Here is a 15,068-nt window from a genome sequence, read left to right as displayed (position 1 = left end):
ATTTTCATTTTTTACGTTACTAAAACTTCAAAAAAAAAATGAATATTATTGAAGAGGATAAAGTTGCTAATAAAATTATTATTGCAAATGATTCTTCCAATGATGACTTAAATATTATTGAAGAGAGAATACTTAATCAAGATTACGGCTTATTCCCTGAATGTCTCATGACAATTGGTGAAAGAATGTAATTCTAAAAATTTCGGAAAAATTTTGATAATTGGACCGGTGGAAATGAACATGTTGATAAATTTATAGATATTTGTAAAGGTATTAGACCGGAAATTATGGGAGGAACTAGTAGTATGCCTGAATATGCAGAATTAATGAAAAGGCGTTGGAATGATGATCCTAAAAAAAGGCCAACTGCTAAAGAATTGAAAATGATTTATGAAAAATGGGTTGATACTGTAAATTCCAAGAGGATAACGATGAAAAAAATAGTACATATACCTGGTAATTATACACTTAATCATTTAATATAAAATTACATTTTATTTTACCAATTTTTTTTTCTTTTTAGAGAATGAATTAAAAATTAAATATCATCCGAATTCTTGTTATACAAGTAGAAAAATTAAATATTCAGCTAAATTGAATGAATATTTATCACAAGACTCGTTAAGTGATAAAATTGTAATTATGAATTATGATAATACTGAAATGAACGAATATTTTGGTACGTATATATAATATTTTTATATTATGTAATTAAATAAATGTTTTCCTATTTAGATGAATGTATGATTTAAGATTTAAACATGGCAAAAAACGGATAATTTTTTCCCGTATTTATATTGAGATATTTAACAAATTTTTATCAGACGTATCGTGATAAGGCGATTCGTCAAGATTATAATCATTTATTTGAGTTATATAGCCTATGAATTATTGAAAATAAATTAAAATTATATTTTTTTTTTAATCTATAAAATTAAGCAATAATTCGTTATATAACGATAATGTTACTAGTAAAATTAATAGTATTGCGAATTTAAATGATTCTTCTGATAGTGATATTAATATCTATATGCAGAGAATGCCACTACAAATGATTTCAGCAAAATTTTGGCAATTGGACGAGTCGATTCAAGAATTGCATTAAAAGCAAGGAATAAATACGAATTATTTGAGTGGACCCCTTATACTCCTTATACACAATGAAGGGTCAGAGATGCGAACCGAAACCCGACCATATAGATTATCCGCCTAAAACGATTAATTTCTGTTTATCCGTCAGACAATCTGTTGTCGTTATTATCCGTTGAAAATATCAACTAATATGAATTTAAAAAACTGCGAATGTGGATCACGGGATTTTAAATGTCGGCCAACACTATTGATACTCTGCCAGCACTATAATTAATTTCGAATATCCAGAATCAAATATACGGATAGTATAAATTTAACCCAATATGGATAACAAATAAATTTCAATTTCTTACACAAGACCTTTTGGCACGGTTTACAAATGAATTTTGTTGAATGAATTTGTAATTACATAATTGGTATTATTAGTAATAAGGTTGAAAAAATAAAACTTATGAAGTTAACGTAAAATATTATGAAGGTGACAAATGATGCCCCGAAATTAAAAATGCTCTTATTAGTGAAAAGTATGGTTATTCAATAGTGCAAAAAAGTTTAAATGAATCTTCAAATATTTGTCAGATTTGTTTAAATTATTGTTTAGTCACAAAATTACTACCTATTTTTAATAAGAAGTAACATCAAATGGTACTTTATTTCATTACTTGGAATAAAAGGATCCACGTACTGTATATTAAATTATATGGCTATAATTATTTAATATTATTTTCTAATATCGTGTGAATTTGAAAATCTGAGTCTTAATTAACAAAATTGCTTTATAAATAGTGCGCTTTGAATTAGTAATATTCGTTCAATAAAACTATATACGTTTAAAGAATATGAATCATCATTTATATTATTCATTTAATTCCACAATTAACAGTATTTGTTCTTGTGAAAATAAAAATTTATCTATCTTGCGATTTCCACCACTAACATTTGTAATATCAATGATATTAATTTACATTTTTACATTGAGTAATTATATCTGTTTCAAATAATATCTATAGTACATTCAATTTTTATATAAATTGATTAAAAATTTTAGGTTATGATTGCAAATCTTAAAGAATTGGAATAGTTTATTCTAAATCCAGAAGAATACTATCAAATAGATTACACTGTTTTGTTAACTCATGTTTAATACAAGGAATACCCTATGAAATGATTCTGTGAAAAACTCTGAAAAATGATCATTTTTCTAGTTTTTATTCCGAAGAAACTCAGACACGTGATCATTTTTCTGAAACATTTTTTATAGGGATATAATTTGTAACAATATTTATATGAGTGCGTTATTCGCTACATTTTCAATGTACGGTAATAAGCATCGTTTGCAGATATATTTTCCACAATTACTTAATATTGTCTGTCATAATTAAAATTGTAGATTAGATTAAATCAAAATTTGTAATGTAGTGACAAAGTTGTTATACTACAAACGGTTTAATTTTTGTTAGTATTTATTTCAGGACTCCGGAAAAGTCTCACATTCATTATTTTGTCGTCTTACACTTTAATCACCTTTGATCACGTTAACAAGTGATTGCTTCGATATAATTTCTCCTTAGGATAAATTATTGAACCATATAAATATTGATGGCATTTCATTTTACTTTATTTTATTTAGTTAGTAATGGTTTTAAAATGTTTTTTTATCATGTATTAAATTGCTAAATTTCTTTTTTCTATTTTTTTTTAATTTGCAAAATTTAAATCGTACCTTACCCAGTGATTTTTTGAATTTTCTCCAAGAAACTTATTAACTATAATGTAAAAGTTATATTTGACAAAGGACGTAATATTAAAGAATTCAAATTACATTAGCTTCTAGATAGAGTTATTTAAAAATGTATTATCTGTACGATAGGTAATATGGAATTATAATTTTTTAAAAAACTTTATATCTCGTTCTTATAAAGTTATATTAACAGTTAATATAAAAACATTTATACTTGTTAATTATTTTGCACCTTACCATTTTATTATAAAGTTCGGTTTGATTATTTCATCTATGAAATGCTTATTAATATTTTTTAAGTACTATTAGGTAACCAATACTTATCAACTACTTTCAGTGAGAATTTTTGATTTTATGATTATAATTTCGTTTATCAATTTCATAATCCTTGCCTGTAAAAATTAATATAGTAAAATTCATTATTTCGGATTCGGAATAGAAAATAAAAAATTTTTATGAATCTCAAATCATTCGACATAATGATTATGTGATATTGGCGATAAGTCTATCATTTTTTTTTTCGTTCAAAAATATCAAAATGATAAATGTATGATACTATTTTTTTTTATATAATTAGAATATGATAATAAAAATGAATTAATTTCGATCCTGTATCTAATTCCTTTTAATTTTTTTATCCATGTTTTTATTAAACAAATTTTATATATACAGTATTATTTTAAATTTGAGCATGACAAGAACGTTAAAAAATATCTATTTTGTTAATGAAAGATATCTTGCACATATTTTGATCATCGTGACATTGCATGATGTTTTAAGAATGAAAAATATATAATATTTAGTAAATGATTTATTTAAAGTAAATAATATTGTAAGTTATCAAAATGTACAGAACTATGCGAAAAATAATTGGAATGCGGTCATGAATGAAAATAATCCTTGTCTTCCTCTATTATTTATGGACTGATATATTTTAAATATCACAGTAAACATCTAAATACTTTTTATATACTATTATACAAATAATAATTATCTCTTATTTGTAATCTAGTGTAAAAAACAAAATGAAAAGAAAATACTATAAGGTCAAAATATCTACACGTCGTAAAACTCGCTAAATTATCTAATAAATGGAAGAAAGAACTTCATCAAAATATTGCTCGTATGCAATTTTTACTACTATTGAATAATCATAATTATTCGAACATTGTTGTTTTTGATCCCAAAATGTACGATCCCAATAATGTAATTCATTAGGTTTACTATCAAAACCAAAACCATCCTTAACAATATCTACTTCATGTAATGATAAAAGTTCCGTATCTTTTTTCAAATTATTAAGAATATTTCCAATATTCGCAGGATTTATTAATTCAATCATATTATCTTTAATATCACCTTCATAATGTGGAAGTTTTAACATATGAACAACTTTAATCATTTCGAGTCTTTCTTTAATGGTATTCGTTTTATATTCTTCAATAACTTCTTTTAATAATTTCTTTTCCTTTTCAACTCTTTCTTCATATGAAGGAATAAGTTCAATTCCATATGTACAAGCAGTAATATATATCTGAGAGAAAGCAATTAAGAAAGGGGAAGTAATAAGAGGATGCATATAATAAATATGTTGTTTATTATTGAACTCGTTTAAAATCTTAAGACAAGAACCTAATACGTAAGGTACTTCAATTTTTCGTTCTTTTAAAGTAAGGTTAATGTCCCCCATACGTTTAATATGATTTTCAATAACATTTATTTCAGCTATCATTGTATTCATAGCATGTTTTGTTATCGCACGATCAATTTTTCGTTCCATAAGTTGTTCATGAATTGATTCTTTTTCGCTAATATATTCCAATACATTCTGAATAACTTTAAAGGCAAGTTCATAAAATGGAATAAAATCACCGATTTGTCCAACCATCAAAATCCGATCCGATCGATTTTTTTGTTGTTCAAGTATGTGGTCAATCATTTCTTTCATATCCTTATCACTAACTGAAAGAAATTTTGCGGTTGGAATGTAACCTTGAGATTGAAAAGTATTCATTTTTAAAAAAAAAATTTTTTTTTTTAAAAAAAAAAGTTTGATGAAAAAATATGAAATATAATAAAGAATTAAAACTTTATATATTTTAAATTTTAACTTTTTTTTGTCTACCTTTAAAGGTATCCAACGGTGTATACATTCCGCGCCTTCACTTGTGTGACAATCAATATGCACATCAAACATAGGCTGATACACATAATTTCTATACCTATGAGACAAAAGTCACAGAACTTTACTTAATAAAGGATTATTCAAGCACCTTTTCTAATTTTATGCGAGTTAAAAAAAATTTTAATAATTACTGTTTTTTGAAAAATTGAAATCAAACAAAGAAACCCAAAAAAAACAAAAAAACAAAATAATTTATTTTTAGCACGTCATTAATATTTTTTTTAATAAAATGATCATAATACTGAAACTTAATCGCTACTTCAAACATGTTTAAGGTTTCATAAATTTAAATTTTTTTAAAAATTATATTTGTTTTACTAAATATAGGATATAGAATTTTTTTCGCACAAAAACATTACATTGATGAATTTCTATAAATAGGAAATGTTTCTTTTTTATTTGTATAGTACACATCTTTACTGTGCATGAATGACTACTAACATTATACAGTAGAAAACATACAGAAAATTTACAATAATAATTGAAAAAACCTTATTCAGTGTATGATTACTGAGTTTACAAAATAGTTCCCGCCAATCAAAAAGTATAAATCAACAATAATAACGTTTAACCATATGAGTGAATAACTCGAGTTTTAGGACGCTAGATAATGGCGTCAGTGCATTCAACGTTAAGATGATAAATCAAATCAAAAATCGGCGAGAAATTATTTTATTATTTTTGTAAATTATATGAAAAAAATTTTATGTATTTATCTTTAGCTTCAATTTTTCAAAATTTGGTAAAAAATACGGTAAAAATCATAAAAATGTTATAACGATGCATTGAAAAATGACAAAGTAACTTAATGTGGTATGTAATTAATTACCAAAAACTTTTTTGTCTTCGTTAATATTAAAAATATTAAAAATTGACGGGAGATTAAGCGTAATTTAAGAAAATTTAATCAACATATTATAATTACGTCCGTTTCGTAACATTTCATCTTTTTGTATCGAAAAAAAAATTAATTTTTTATTTTACTATTTTTTTTTTTTTTTCAGTAGAAACGCCCGACAGATGTAAATATATCACATTTAATGATCACATAGAAGGAAGGTAGGTATTATTTTTATCGAGTTCAGTTGCATATAATTAGTATGTAAAAAAAAAAATAAACAAATAATAAATAAACAATTAAAAATTTTCTTTGTGCTTTATAACAATTACAATAACGCCCACAAAATTATACAAAAAAAACAATTATGTCGATTGCATAATCGTGTTTTTTTAGTTTTAAAGAACAATAAAATGAATTAAAATATAAAATTAATTGTTAAAAAACAATCAATTTTTTCATGGATATATAAGTCTTAGAATTCTTTTTTGTAGTATACTTTAAAAGGTTTAGTTATTTTTATCGGAGAATCCGTCACCACTCCGTCATCCAATCCAGGTGATAATAAAGAAGGCTAAAAAAAATGTATTCGCTTGCGTCATAAATGAATGATACCCCGTTTGGTGATTGAAAACCATAATAAGGAATTGATCTTACCAAATAAAATTAATTTAGCTCCGGAGTTTGTTTTTGGGGTACTCAATGTTTCACGTGACGCTTCGATTTCACCAAATCTTTTTTTCCTTAAAGTTTTAAAAAAAATTTTACACCGACTATTTTATCGTAAATTATTTTTTTAAATTGTATCGAAAATTTGAAAGTCCAAGAGTCCATGTATTATAATTGATAAACCGTAAAAATCTTTTCTCCGAGTATGATTTTTATAATACGTAATATGTTGATCACACATGCGAATTGACGATCAGTAATAATAGCTATAAATTAAAGTTTTGTTTTTTTTTTACAAACGAATAAAAATAAATTTCTTTCTTATTTTTTTTTTTACTTGCGATACAATGTCATCCATTTACAAAAAACAAGAAACTGATTCAAGCGCTGATATTGATTGGTTAGAAAAAGCCATCGTAGAAGAACATATTAAATTTTATGATTATTCTCATTTTAATAATATACAAGAAATTAGTATCGGTTCTGTAGGAAATATCTTTCGTGCAAATTGGAAAGATTCTGATACTGTATTAGTTTTAAAATCATCATATAAATTAACCGTTCAAGAAATTGTAAATGAGGTAATTATTATTTTAAACTGTGAATATAAATACTAAATTTATTTAAGTTTTTTTAAAAATATTAAATTTTTTTTTTTAATAATAGTTGAAAATACAACGTGAGGTGGATTTTCATACAAATATTTTACGATTTTATGGAATCTCTAAATTGAGAACCGGATTAATTCATCAAATGAATAAGTATTTGTTGATCATGGAATATGCTGATGGCGGCACGTTACATAGTTATTTGATTGAAAATTTTAATAGACTTGATTGGAATGATAAATTACGTTTAGCAATACAACTTGCAAACGCTATATCATGTATTCATAATGAAGATATCGTTCATGGAGATTTGGTATAAAATTTTTTTATAAATTTTTTATAAATTATTATCATATTTTAATATTAATCAAAATAATTAATCAAAACGATTTTTGAATCAAATGATTTTTAATCAAAAATGATTTTTTTATTTTTTTTATTTTTTTTTATTCTTTATTTATAGAATTCTTATAATATACTCGTACATCAGAATAATATCAAGTTAACAAATTTTGGATTATCAAGAAAAATAACCGAAGATTCACATTATGATGAGATTTTTACAAATAAATTGGGTATTATTCCTTATATGGATCCTCAAAGTTTATATAGTATGTATAAACTTCAAGAAGAAATTAAACCTTACGAATTGAATAGTAAATCGGATATTTATAGTTTGGGTGTTATTTTATGGCAAATTTCAAGTTGTCGTAGACCTTTTTATCCTGAAGGTATAGAATATGATATAGATTTAGTTAAAGAAATTAAAAAAGGTAAAAGGGAAGAAATTGTTGAAGATACTCCGGTTAAATATAGTAATTTGTATACAGGTAAATAAAAAATATTATTATTTTTTTTTTTATTAAGATAAAATTATTAACATAATTAACGTATATCACTTTCTTTTCTTTTTTTATAATTTAATTATATAATTTAGCTTGTTGGGTGGATGATCCTGATAAACGTCCTAATATATATGATATTGTTTTATCTCTTAAAGAATTAGAAACCGAATAGTTAAATTCTTTGTTGATTCATTTTAGAATTATTAGAATATATTTCTTTTTTTTTCCTTTCTTTTTTTGTTTTGTTTTTGGAGATAAAGTATTTGAATAAATCTATTACATGTTTGAAAATTTAAGTATGTCGAATAATTTTATTCAATGATCTTTTACAAAAGTAACTTTTTAACGCTCTTATGACACTTGTTAAAAAGTCTAATTATGTTGTATATATTCCAAAGAATTAATTTCCTCTCGTGATCTTGTAATTTGTTATACAGTACGAAGTACTACAATACATCAACAAAATTTTAATTGAATTATTTACAATATATAGATACAGTAACGATGCATAATAATGATTCGTAACTTTATATGGGCGTTTAAACTAGCTTAAATATTTTTTAATATTAAATCTTGCTTTTTACAAGAAACATTTTTGAATCAAGAACACTTTAAGAAAATCTGAATAACTTGTACTTTTTACTTATAAGAAAGGAATCGAATCTGAAATTTATCAAAGCACAAGTTATCGATACACGAAATTTAATTTATGATTGCGTTCTCAATAATTAATATAATCATCACATGTCCATCATTACCTCTATCATTTGATTCAGAATCAATTAACTCTGATCTTCCTGTTAATGGTAAAGAATGCTAAATTTGCCATCAAGTACTGTACAATGACCAAAATTACAAGTGATACAATTATTATTGATATATTTTCTATTCTAATGAATTTCTAGAAGGATTTCTCGTGATGCAAGATCTTTACACTTATAGGTTGATTAATTACGAGTTCCTAGTTTTTGGACTATATATTCAATTTAGCTAGAAGTGGGAATTTCACCTATAAAAATATCGAGTGTTGCTCACCAAATAAACTCGACTATAATCATTCCTTGATTATACTACTAAAGAAATAGCTTGTTCCATCATTGCTGCATTCCAGGATCTGTTGATGGACCCAGTTAAAGCGATCCCAGGACCTGATAATGAAGGTTCAATTAAAGAGGTTCTGAACCTAATAGAGGTGATGAAACTTCCTTCTTTATGTGATATTTAAAACTAAAAGGATAGATTAATTTTCTTTATCCGGTAAGTTAAGTTTATATCTATATACTGTATATATTTTTATTAATGCTTATTATATAGTAATAATTTAAATGATAAATATTTCAAGTACATATTCGTGGATTAGAGAAATTTTTTTTATGATTGATTTTTCTTTAAAAAAAATCCAAGTTTTCATTTCGTACAGAATTAATAAAAGTTAATGATTTATTTAAAGATGAAGTGGCACAAAGTAATAAAATTTAGTTTTTAATTATTTCCTAATAATTTCATGACAATATTTGTATATATTTCTTTAATATAATAACTGCAGTTTATTTTGAACTTTTTTTTCGAAATTTGTTTTGCGTAATTGATGATGTCGTGTCTTAAAAATTTTGTAAACCGCGAAGCGTTGAAGTAGAAAACTTGGTGAACCTTTTAAAGAGAACAAAATGCAATCTTCAACAAGCGCGGTAATTTTTACCATATAGTGAAAAAGACTCTACATACCTACATACATCAAATCAATTGTTTTTTGCCGGTTCAATCATCCTGTCAATGTTATGACTGCCATTTTCATTTCAATTGAAGTTCTTGAGTTAATTTTCAAATAAGGCGCGAAATTTGACACCAATAATTTAATAAATATTTAAATATTTATTTTATGTGAAAACCTATTCCAAACATTAAACTAATGTGATTACGAATGAATAAAACATAATTGATAAACAACGTAATTCATTTATAATAACTTCCGCAAGATATAAATGATGAAAAAGCGCTTGATATTATCTAATTTTATTATTCTCTCAGCGGTAAATAATGATATATTGCTTCAAATTTTAGAATATTATAAGTAAGTAATAAAAACGTGTCGTTAATCAACTGGTTATATAAAAGAACTTTTTATTTTGTAAAAAATATTAATTGCAAAAATAGAAAAATAGTTAATATTAATATACCGATATGTCGATATACATCGTGTTGGTACATCCTACCACCTTTTTTTCAATTGGTCAAATGGCAAATCATCTCGCAATTATTCGATGATAAAAAAAACATGCCCAGATAGAATAAAGAGTTTTAAATACAATAACTCCATCAAAATAATCTAATATTAATAAAATCAATAATAAAATATATAAAACTAAATGTGGAGAAGGTAATTTTGGCGGAGGTAATTCAAGCGGTGATATCGGATTAATTTCATCATCGAAGATGATGAAATTGATGATATCGATGATAGCTTGATAATATTTCATTTTCGAAAAAAACGAACTAATCTACAAAAAATAAATCAAATAATAATCAACTTCCATTCGAAATAAGTCATAAAACGTCAAATTATATTTACCTCGTAATTTATATAAATTCGTATAGTGATAAATATTATCGAATAATTAATATGTGATCGTGGGTGATTCAATAGTTTCACAATTAATTGACGTAAAATTAAATAAATTATGATTATATCATACCTTATATTATTTATAATTCCATAATTTGAATGTCTTGGGCCATAAATATTAAGAGTTCGTCTGTAACCTGGAACCATATGAAATTTTAAAATCTCATCTATTAATTCTTTAGATAAAATTCCTTCATAAGGTTTAACTTTGTTATAATAATCTTCAGAAGATATTTCATAAAATCTAATTAAAGGAATAAATTTTTGAAGAATTCCTTTAAAAATATTAATATCATCTTGATTCCATTGAAAAATTTCTTGATTAAATTCTTGTTCTTGTGATAATCCCCATTTAATTAAATTTTCCCAAATTTCTATTTCACTTAAATTTAAATCATCTCTTTTTAAAATAATTTCTAATAAAGAAGCAGGTAAATTAATAAATTTATCAGAATTGAATAAAATTTTAGGTTTATAACAGATTAATTCTAAACAAAATTCTTGTAATTTAACAAGAAATTTACGATAATAAACGGTTTGAAGAATTCCAACCGGATCATTTTGTAAGAATTGATGATGTTTTTCAATAATAAATTCTTCCGTAAGTTTTGTTAATCGTTTCAATTTTAATTCGTCAGAGGCTATCAAAATATTTAAAAGTTCGGTTTCATTTTTATTTGTGATATTAATATGACCAGTATAAAGATACCTATTATATATATATATATACAGTACAGTATATACATGTGTTAATTCAATTTTATAAAAATGTAAATGTTACATAACGTAAATTTATAATAATAATTTCATTTGATAACTTACTTGAGAATAGATTTAAAAGATTGGGGATCGATATTTGAATTCTCAATTATATAATTTCCATCTTTTTTCTTTATATTCTCATCAGAAAGTATTTTATTAAAATATTCGGATCTACAACGTAATATAATATGATGAGCATGGAATTCTTTAATATTGGGTTCTTCTCCAATATAAATTATAACATTATAATCCGTTTCATTTTTTAATAATTGTTCGAATGCTTTAGAGATTTCAGATTCAAAATTACGTGACATAATTTAAAAAAGAAAAAAAACAAATTTTTTTTCCGAAAAATGAACGTAGAAATTTCGTCAGTATTAAAAGGCTTCATATGAATATTTACCTAAATGGTTAGTCAAATATGCGATCGACATTTCTGACGTCAAATTTTGTAATATCAAAATTCTTTTGTGATGTGAATTCAGTTAATAATTTATTATACGATATATGTGAATTGTTTTTCTAGAGATAGAATATTTCTTGTTATTTATTATAATATTTTGGCAAAGTTTATATTTCAAACTTTTATTTTTTTTTTAAAAAAAAAAATGTTATTGCTAAAAAAGCTTTCTTTTTAATTTTTTTTTTCGATTTTCATTTATTTTTTTAATAAAGATTTTACTAGTAATAACCGTGAATCGCCAAAAGAACGTACTAGGCAAACGACCAATAAATTTCTTTCAACCACAATTTTTGTAGTGTTTTTTATTTCTGATAAGTTGCAAATTAGAAATTCATGTATGCATTATATTGTTATTAAATATATTAAATAGAAACATTTACCCATTACTCCATTACATTTGCAGTATAAAAACTTAATTAACAAACATCAAGTTTTGAAGTTTAATCAATTTAAATTAAAATAATAATTATTTTTTTTTTTCACACACATTTAATTTAACATATAAGAATTTATTAAATAAATTTCAATCAATAAGAATCGTTAAAATAGTATTTAATAATAAATGTTCTAATTGTAGACGCGTGCATTATCATCATTTCACTTGCGAATAAAATTGACGGATTAATTTTTGATAAATCCTTAATTGCTTTGAATTTTGCAACGATTAACATCAATATTGTTGTTGAAGGTATATTTCACGTTTAAACAAACAAATATCAACAAGGGTTCAAAGCGAAACGTCCAGAATCAATATATTTAAGCAGAAACGGTACTCATGTGCGTGATTGTTATACATTTATATATACATACATTAGCTTCTATTGACGTAGTTTGCTTGAAATTGAATTATAAATATTTTGAACCATATTTTGCAAATTAGTATATTAATAACTTTGAATTCATGATTACCTAATTGTACTAGGAAAATGGAAACAATCTGTTGTCTAAGGAAAATAGGTTCAGTTTCTGTGATGAGTGACATCCATAGAAATATATAGTCCTTCGTTACACTTCGGACTAATGATCTGTCAGATATCTTACATTCATAAACATCATTACTGCGCCATTTTATTTGATCAACTGACATTTACAATAATCCCGCAAAGCAATATTATATTTTAGCTTACAGAATAAGTAATTTATTAACGAAATTCTTTAAAAAAAATGAATATTATTTGATGAGGATAAAGAAATTAATTTTGCAAACTCAAATGATTCTTCCGATGATGGTTTGATATCCACGAACACATAATACTTAATCAAGAATTTGGCTTATGTCCTGAATGTAATAAATTAAATACTTTTTATAATTGGTTTAAGGAAATGTAACTCCAAAAGATTTCAGAAAAATTTTAGTAATTGGACTAGTAGAAATGAACATGTTGATAAATTTATACGTAAATCACAATTAAAAGTAAGAAATAAATATGAGTTACTTGAATGAATCCCTTATGCACAATTAAGGAATATTAAATTTCTTGCACAAGAAGGTTTTAGCACAGTTTATATAGGCACTTGGTTAGATGAATTTATAGACCATTGGGATTATGAGAAACAAGATCGAAAGTGAACGGTTTTTAAAATTGATGTATGAGATAATAAAGATGCAAATGATCTTAAAATTTTTCTTAAATTTAATGAAAAGTATCCTATAGCGCTTAGAAAGTTAACCGAGGTGATTAATTATTTTAAACTTTGTCATTAATTATAGAAATATTTTAATTTCATGTAATGATTGATGTTATTTTTTAATAAACGTAGTAGTTGCATTGACAATGCCAGCAAAGATCAAATGGTTCATATCTTACCCCATTATTTGGAATCCAGACACATTAATTTGCATGATTGTAATACATCCAACAGTGGGTAGTTTTAGAAATAAAATATAATCCAAATGATAAATTTAGAATTTTATATCATGCATATCTCAATATGAAGGAATCCTTGATTCAAATTTTGTTTTTGGAGATTTCTATAGCATAGAGAAATATGATTAGTGATCTTGGATTATGTAAACCAGTTAATCAATCTAACATAAAAAATAATATATGTGGAGTAGTTTTATATATATATACAGTATATAGTACAAAAGCTGCTGATGTGTATCATTATACAGTAATATAGGAAGGAGTTGACATCAGGGGTCTCAGAATTTCATAATATTTCTCATGACTTTCATATTTATTTAGATATTTGTAAAGGTATTAGACCAGAAATTATAAAAGGAACTACTAGTATACCTGAATGTGCAGAATTAATGAAAAGGTGATCTCAAAAAAAAAAAGTCCGGCTGCTAAAGAATTGAAAATGATTTTCAATGAAAAAGAGTGCTCATTCCTGGTAATGATATATATAGTCCTTGCTGCAAATTTATTTCTCATTATTAAAAAAATGAATAAATCTAGAATATAAACTAAATAAAAAATTGATGTTACGAGAAATTTAATTTTTCTAAATTAATTTGCATTTTTTTTTGTTTAAGTAGTCTGCAGTAATTTTGTATATAATAAATTACACTTCTAATTCTTCAAGTTATTCTTGAATTTTAATATGAAATCTATATCTATATAATTAAATCTGTTGGTGATAATAGTCTAAAGCGGAGTAATCATGTGATTTTACCGTTATATGTATGAATCTTTTTTACCCTGTTTTGTGCCTGATTTATTTAACGGTAGTGATTTTGTAACTTTGAAACTCTCCCTTCTTGTTCCTTTTCTTTTTTAATGTCAGGCAAAGGTTTATAAAAAGCTGAAAATATCAAGTTTAATAATTATTTAAGTATAAAATTTATTACTGGTTTATTATTTTTAATTACTATATTAACTGTTTTTATTTGTTGTTTATCTTCTTTATACAAAGATTTAGAACATAATTTTGGTACTTTGGTCAAAGCAAACTATTCTTTGAAGACTAAATAAAGTTGCTTAACAACTATAGTAACAATATTAAACTCATTATACATTTTTTATATCTCTTTATATAAAACGCGTTTTTGTATTTATTTAGGTATTATTTATTGTACTTATTTGGCGATAGTATGATTTTGAAGTGGTGATCATCCTGCATGACCTTCCTTATTCATTCACTTTTTCGCTTAATTTGTAGTTTGTCCTCTGATCTTCATGCAGATTTTCATCTTTTTGGGAATGCACCATGTGAACTTCGTAGTTGAATCTTATACTATAGCTATATTATGGCAAGCCGAGTTGGACATAATTATCAGACATTGTGCGATAAAA

The 15,068-nt window shown here is 24.5% G+C and overlaps 4 protein-coding genes across 4 annotated transcripts; 2 read left to right on the top strand and 2 right to left on the bottom strand.

Moving 5' to 3' along the window:
- Positions 1-38: 38 nt before the first annotated feature.
- Positions 39-1,164, top strand: OCT59_027042 (uncharacterized protein; the record flags this gene model as incomplete). Its single annotated transcript, XM_025311586.1, has 4 exons — positions 39-177; positions 259-456; positions 524-679; positions 1,037-1,164. 4 exons carry the CDS (start codon positions 39-41, stop codon positions 1,162-1,164), a joined length of 621 nt encoding a protein of 206 aa, XP_025170121.1.
- A 2,444-nt stretch (positions 1,165-3,608) lies between these two features.
- OCT59_027041 (uncharacterized protein) lies at positions 3,609-4,889 on the bottom strand. Its single transcript, XM_025320954.2, has one exon. The coding sequence runs from the start codon at positions 4,845-4,847 to the stop codon at positions 3,918-3,920; it is 930 nt and encodes a 309-aa protein (XP_025170119.1). The 5' UTR covers positions 4,848-4,889; the 3' UTR covers positions 3,609-3,917.
- A 1,936-nt stretch (positions 4,890-6,825) lies between these two features.
- OCT59_027040 (uncharacterized protein) lies at positions 6,826-8,274 on the top strand. Its single transcript, XM_025320953.2, has 4 exons — positions 6,826-7,106; positions 7,192-7,446; positions 7,597-7,963; positions 8,071-8,274. Exons 1-4 carry the CDS (start codon positions 6,873-6,875, stop codon positions 8,148-8,150), a joined length of 936 nt encoding a protein of 311 aa, XP_025170118.1. The 5' UTR covers positions 6,826-6,872; the 3' UTR covers positions 8,151-8,274.
- Positions 8,275-10,068: 1,794 nt separating this feature from the next.
- Positions 10,069-11,710, bottom strand: OCT59_027039 (uncharacterized protein). Its single transcript, XM_066136672.1, has 3 exons — positions 11,424-11,710; positions 10,672-11,310; positions 10,069-10,471 (listed from the first exon to the last, which is right to left on the bottom strand). Exons 1-3 carry the CDS (start codon positions 11,675-11,677, stop codon positions 10,222-10,224), a joined length of 1,143 nt encoding a protein of 380 aa, XP_065993138.1. The 5' UTR covers positions 11,678-11,710; the 3' UTR covers positions 10,069-10,221.
- Positions 11,711-15,068: the final 3,358 nt, after the last annotated feature.

Source organism: Rhizophagus irregularis, chromosome 7 (assembly GCF_026210795.1).
Source record: "Rhizophagus irregularis chromosome 7, complete sequence".
Lineage (NCBI taxonomy): Eukaryota > Fungi > Glomeromycota > Glomeromycetes > Glomerales > Glomeraceae > Rhizophagus > Rhizophagus irregularis.
The sequence above is the reverse complement of the archived record's forward strand: the minus strand, read 5'-3'. Positions and strand labels throughout refer to the sequence as shown.

Bases quoted from the DNA above. Each gene is read 5' to 3' on its own strand.
- OCT59_027041 (XM_025320954.2), bottom strand. From the start codon at position 4,847: ATGAATACTTTTCAATCTCAAGGTTACATTCCAACCGCAAAATTTCTT.
- OCT59_027040 (XM_025320953.2), top strand. From the start codon at position 6,873: ATGTCATCCATTTACAAAAAACAAGAAACTGATTCAAGCGCTGATATT. The intron at 7,107-7,191 runs GTAATTATTATT...TTTTAATAATAG, and splicing joins TTCAAGAAATTGTAAATGAG to TTGAAAATACAACGTGAGGT. The intron at 7,964-8,070 runs GTAAATAAAAAA...TATATAATTTAG, and splicing joins ATATAGTAATTTGTATACAG to CTTGTTGGGTGGATGATCCT.
- OCT59_027039 (XM_066136672.1), bottom strand. From the start codon at position 11,677: ATGTCACGTAATTTTGAATCTGAAATCTCTAAAGCATTCGAACAATTA. The intron at 11,311-11,423 runs GTAAGTTATCAA...TATATATAATAG, and splicing joins TCTTTTAAATCTATTCTCAA to GTATCTTTATACTGGTCATA. The intron at 10,472-10,671 runs GTATGATATAAT...TTTGTAGATTAG, and splicing joins GGAATTATAAATAATATAAG to TTCGTTTTTTTCGAAAATGA.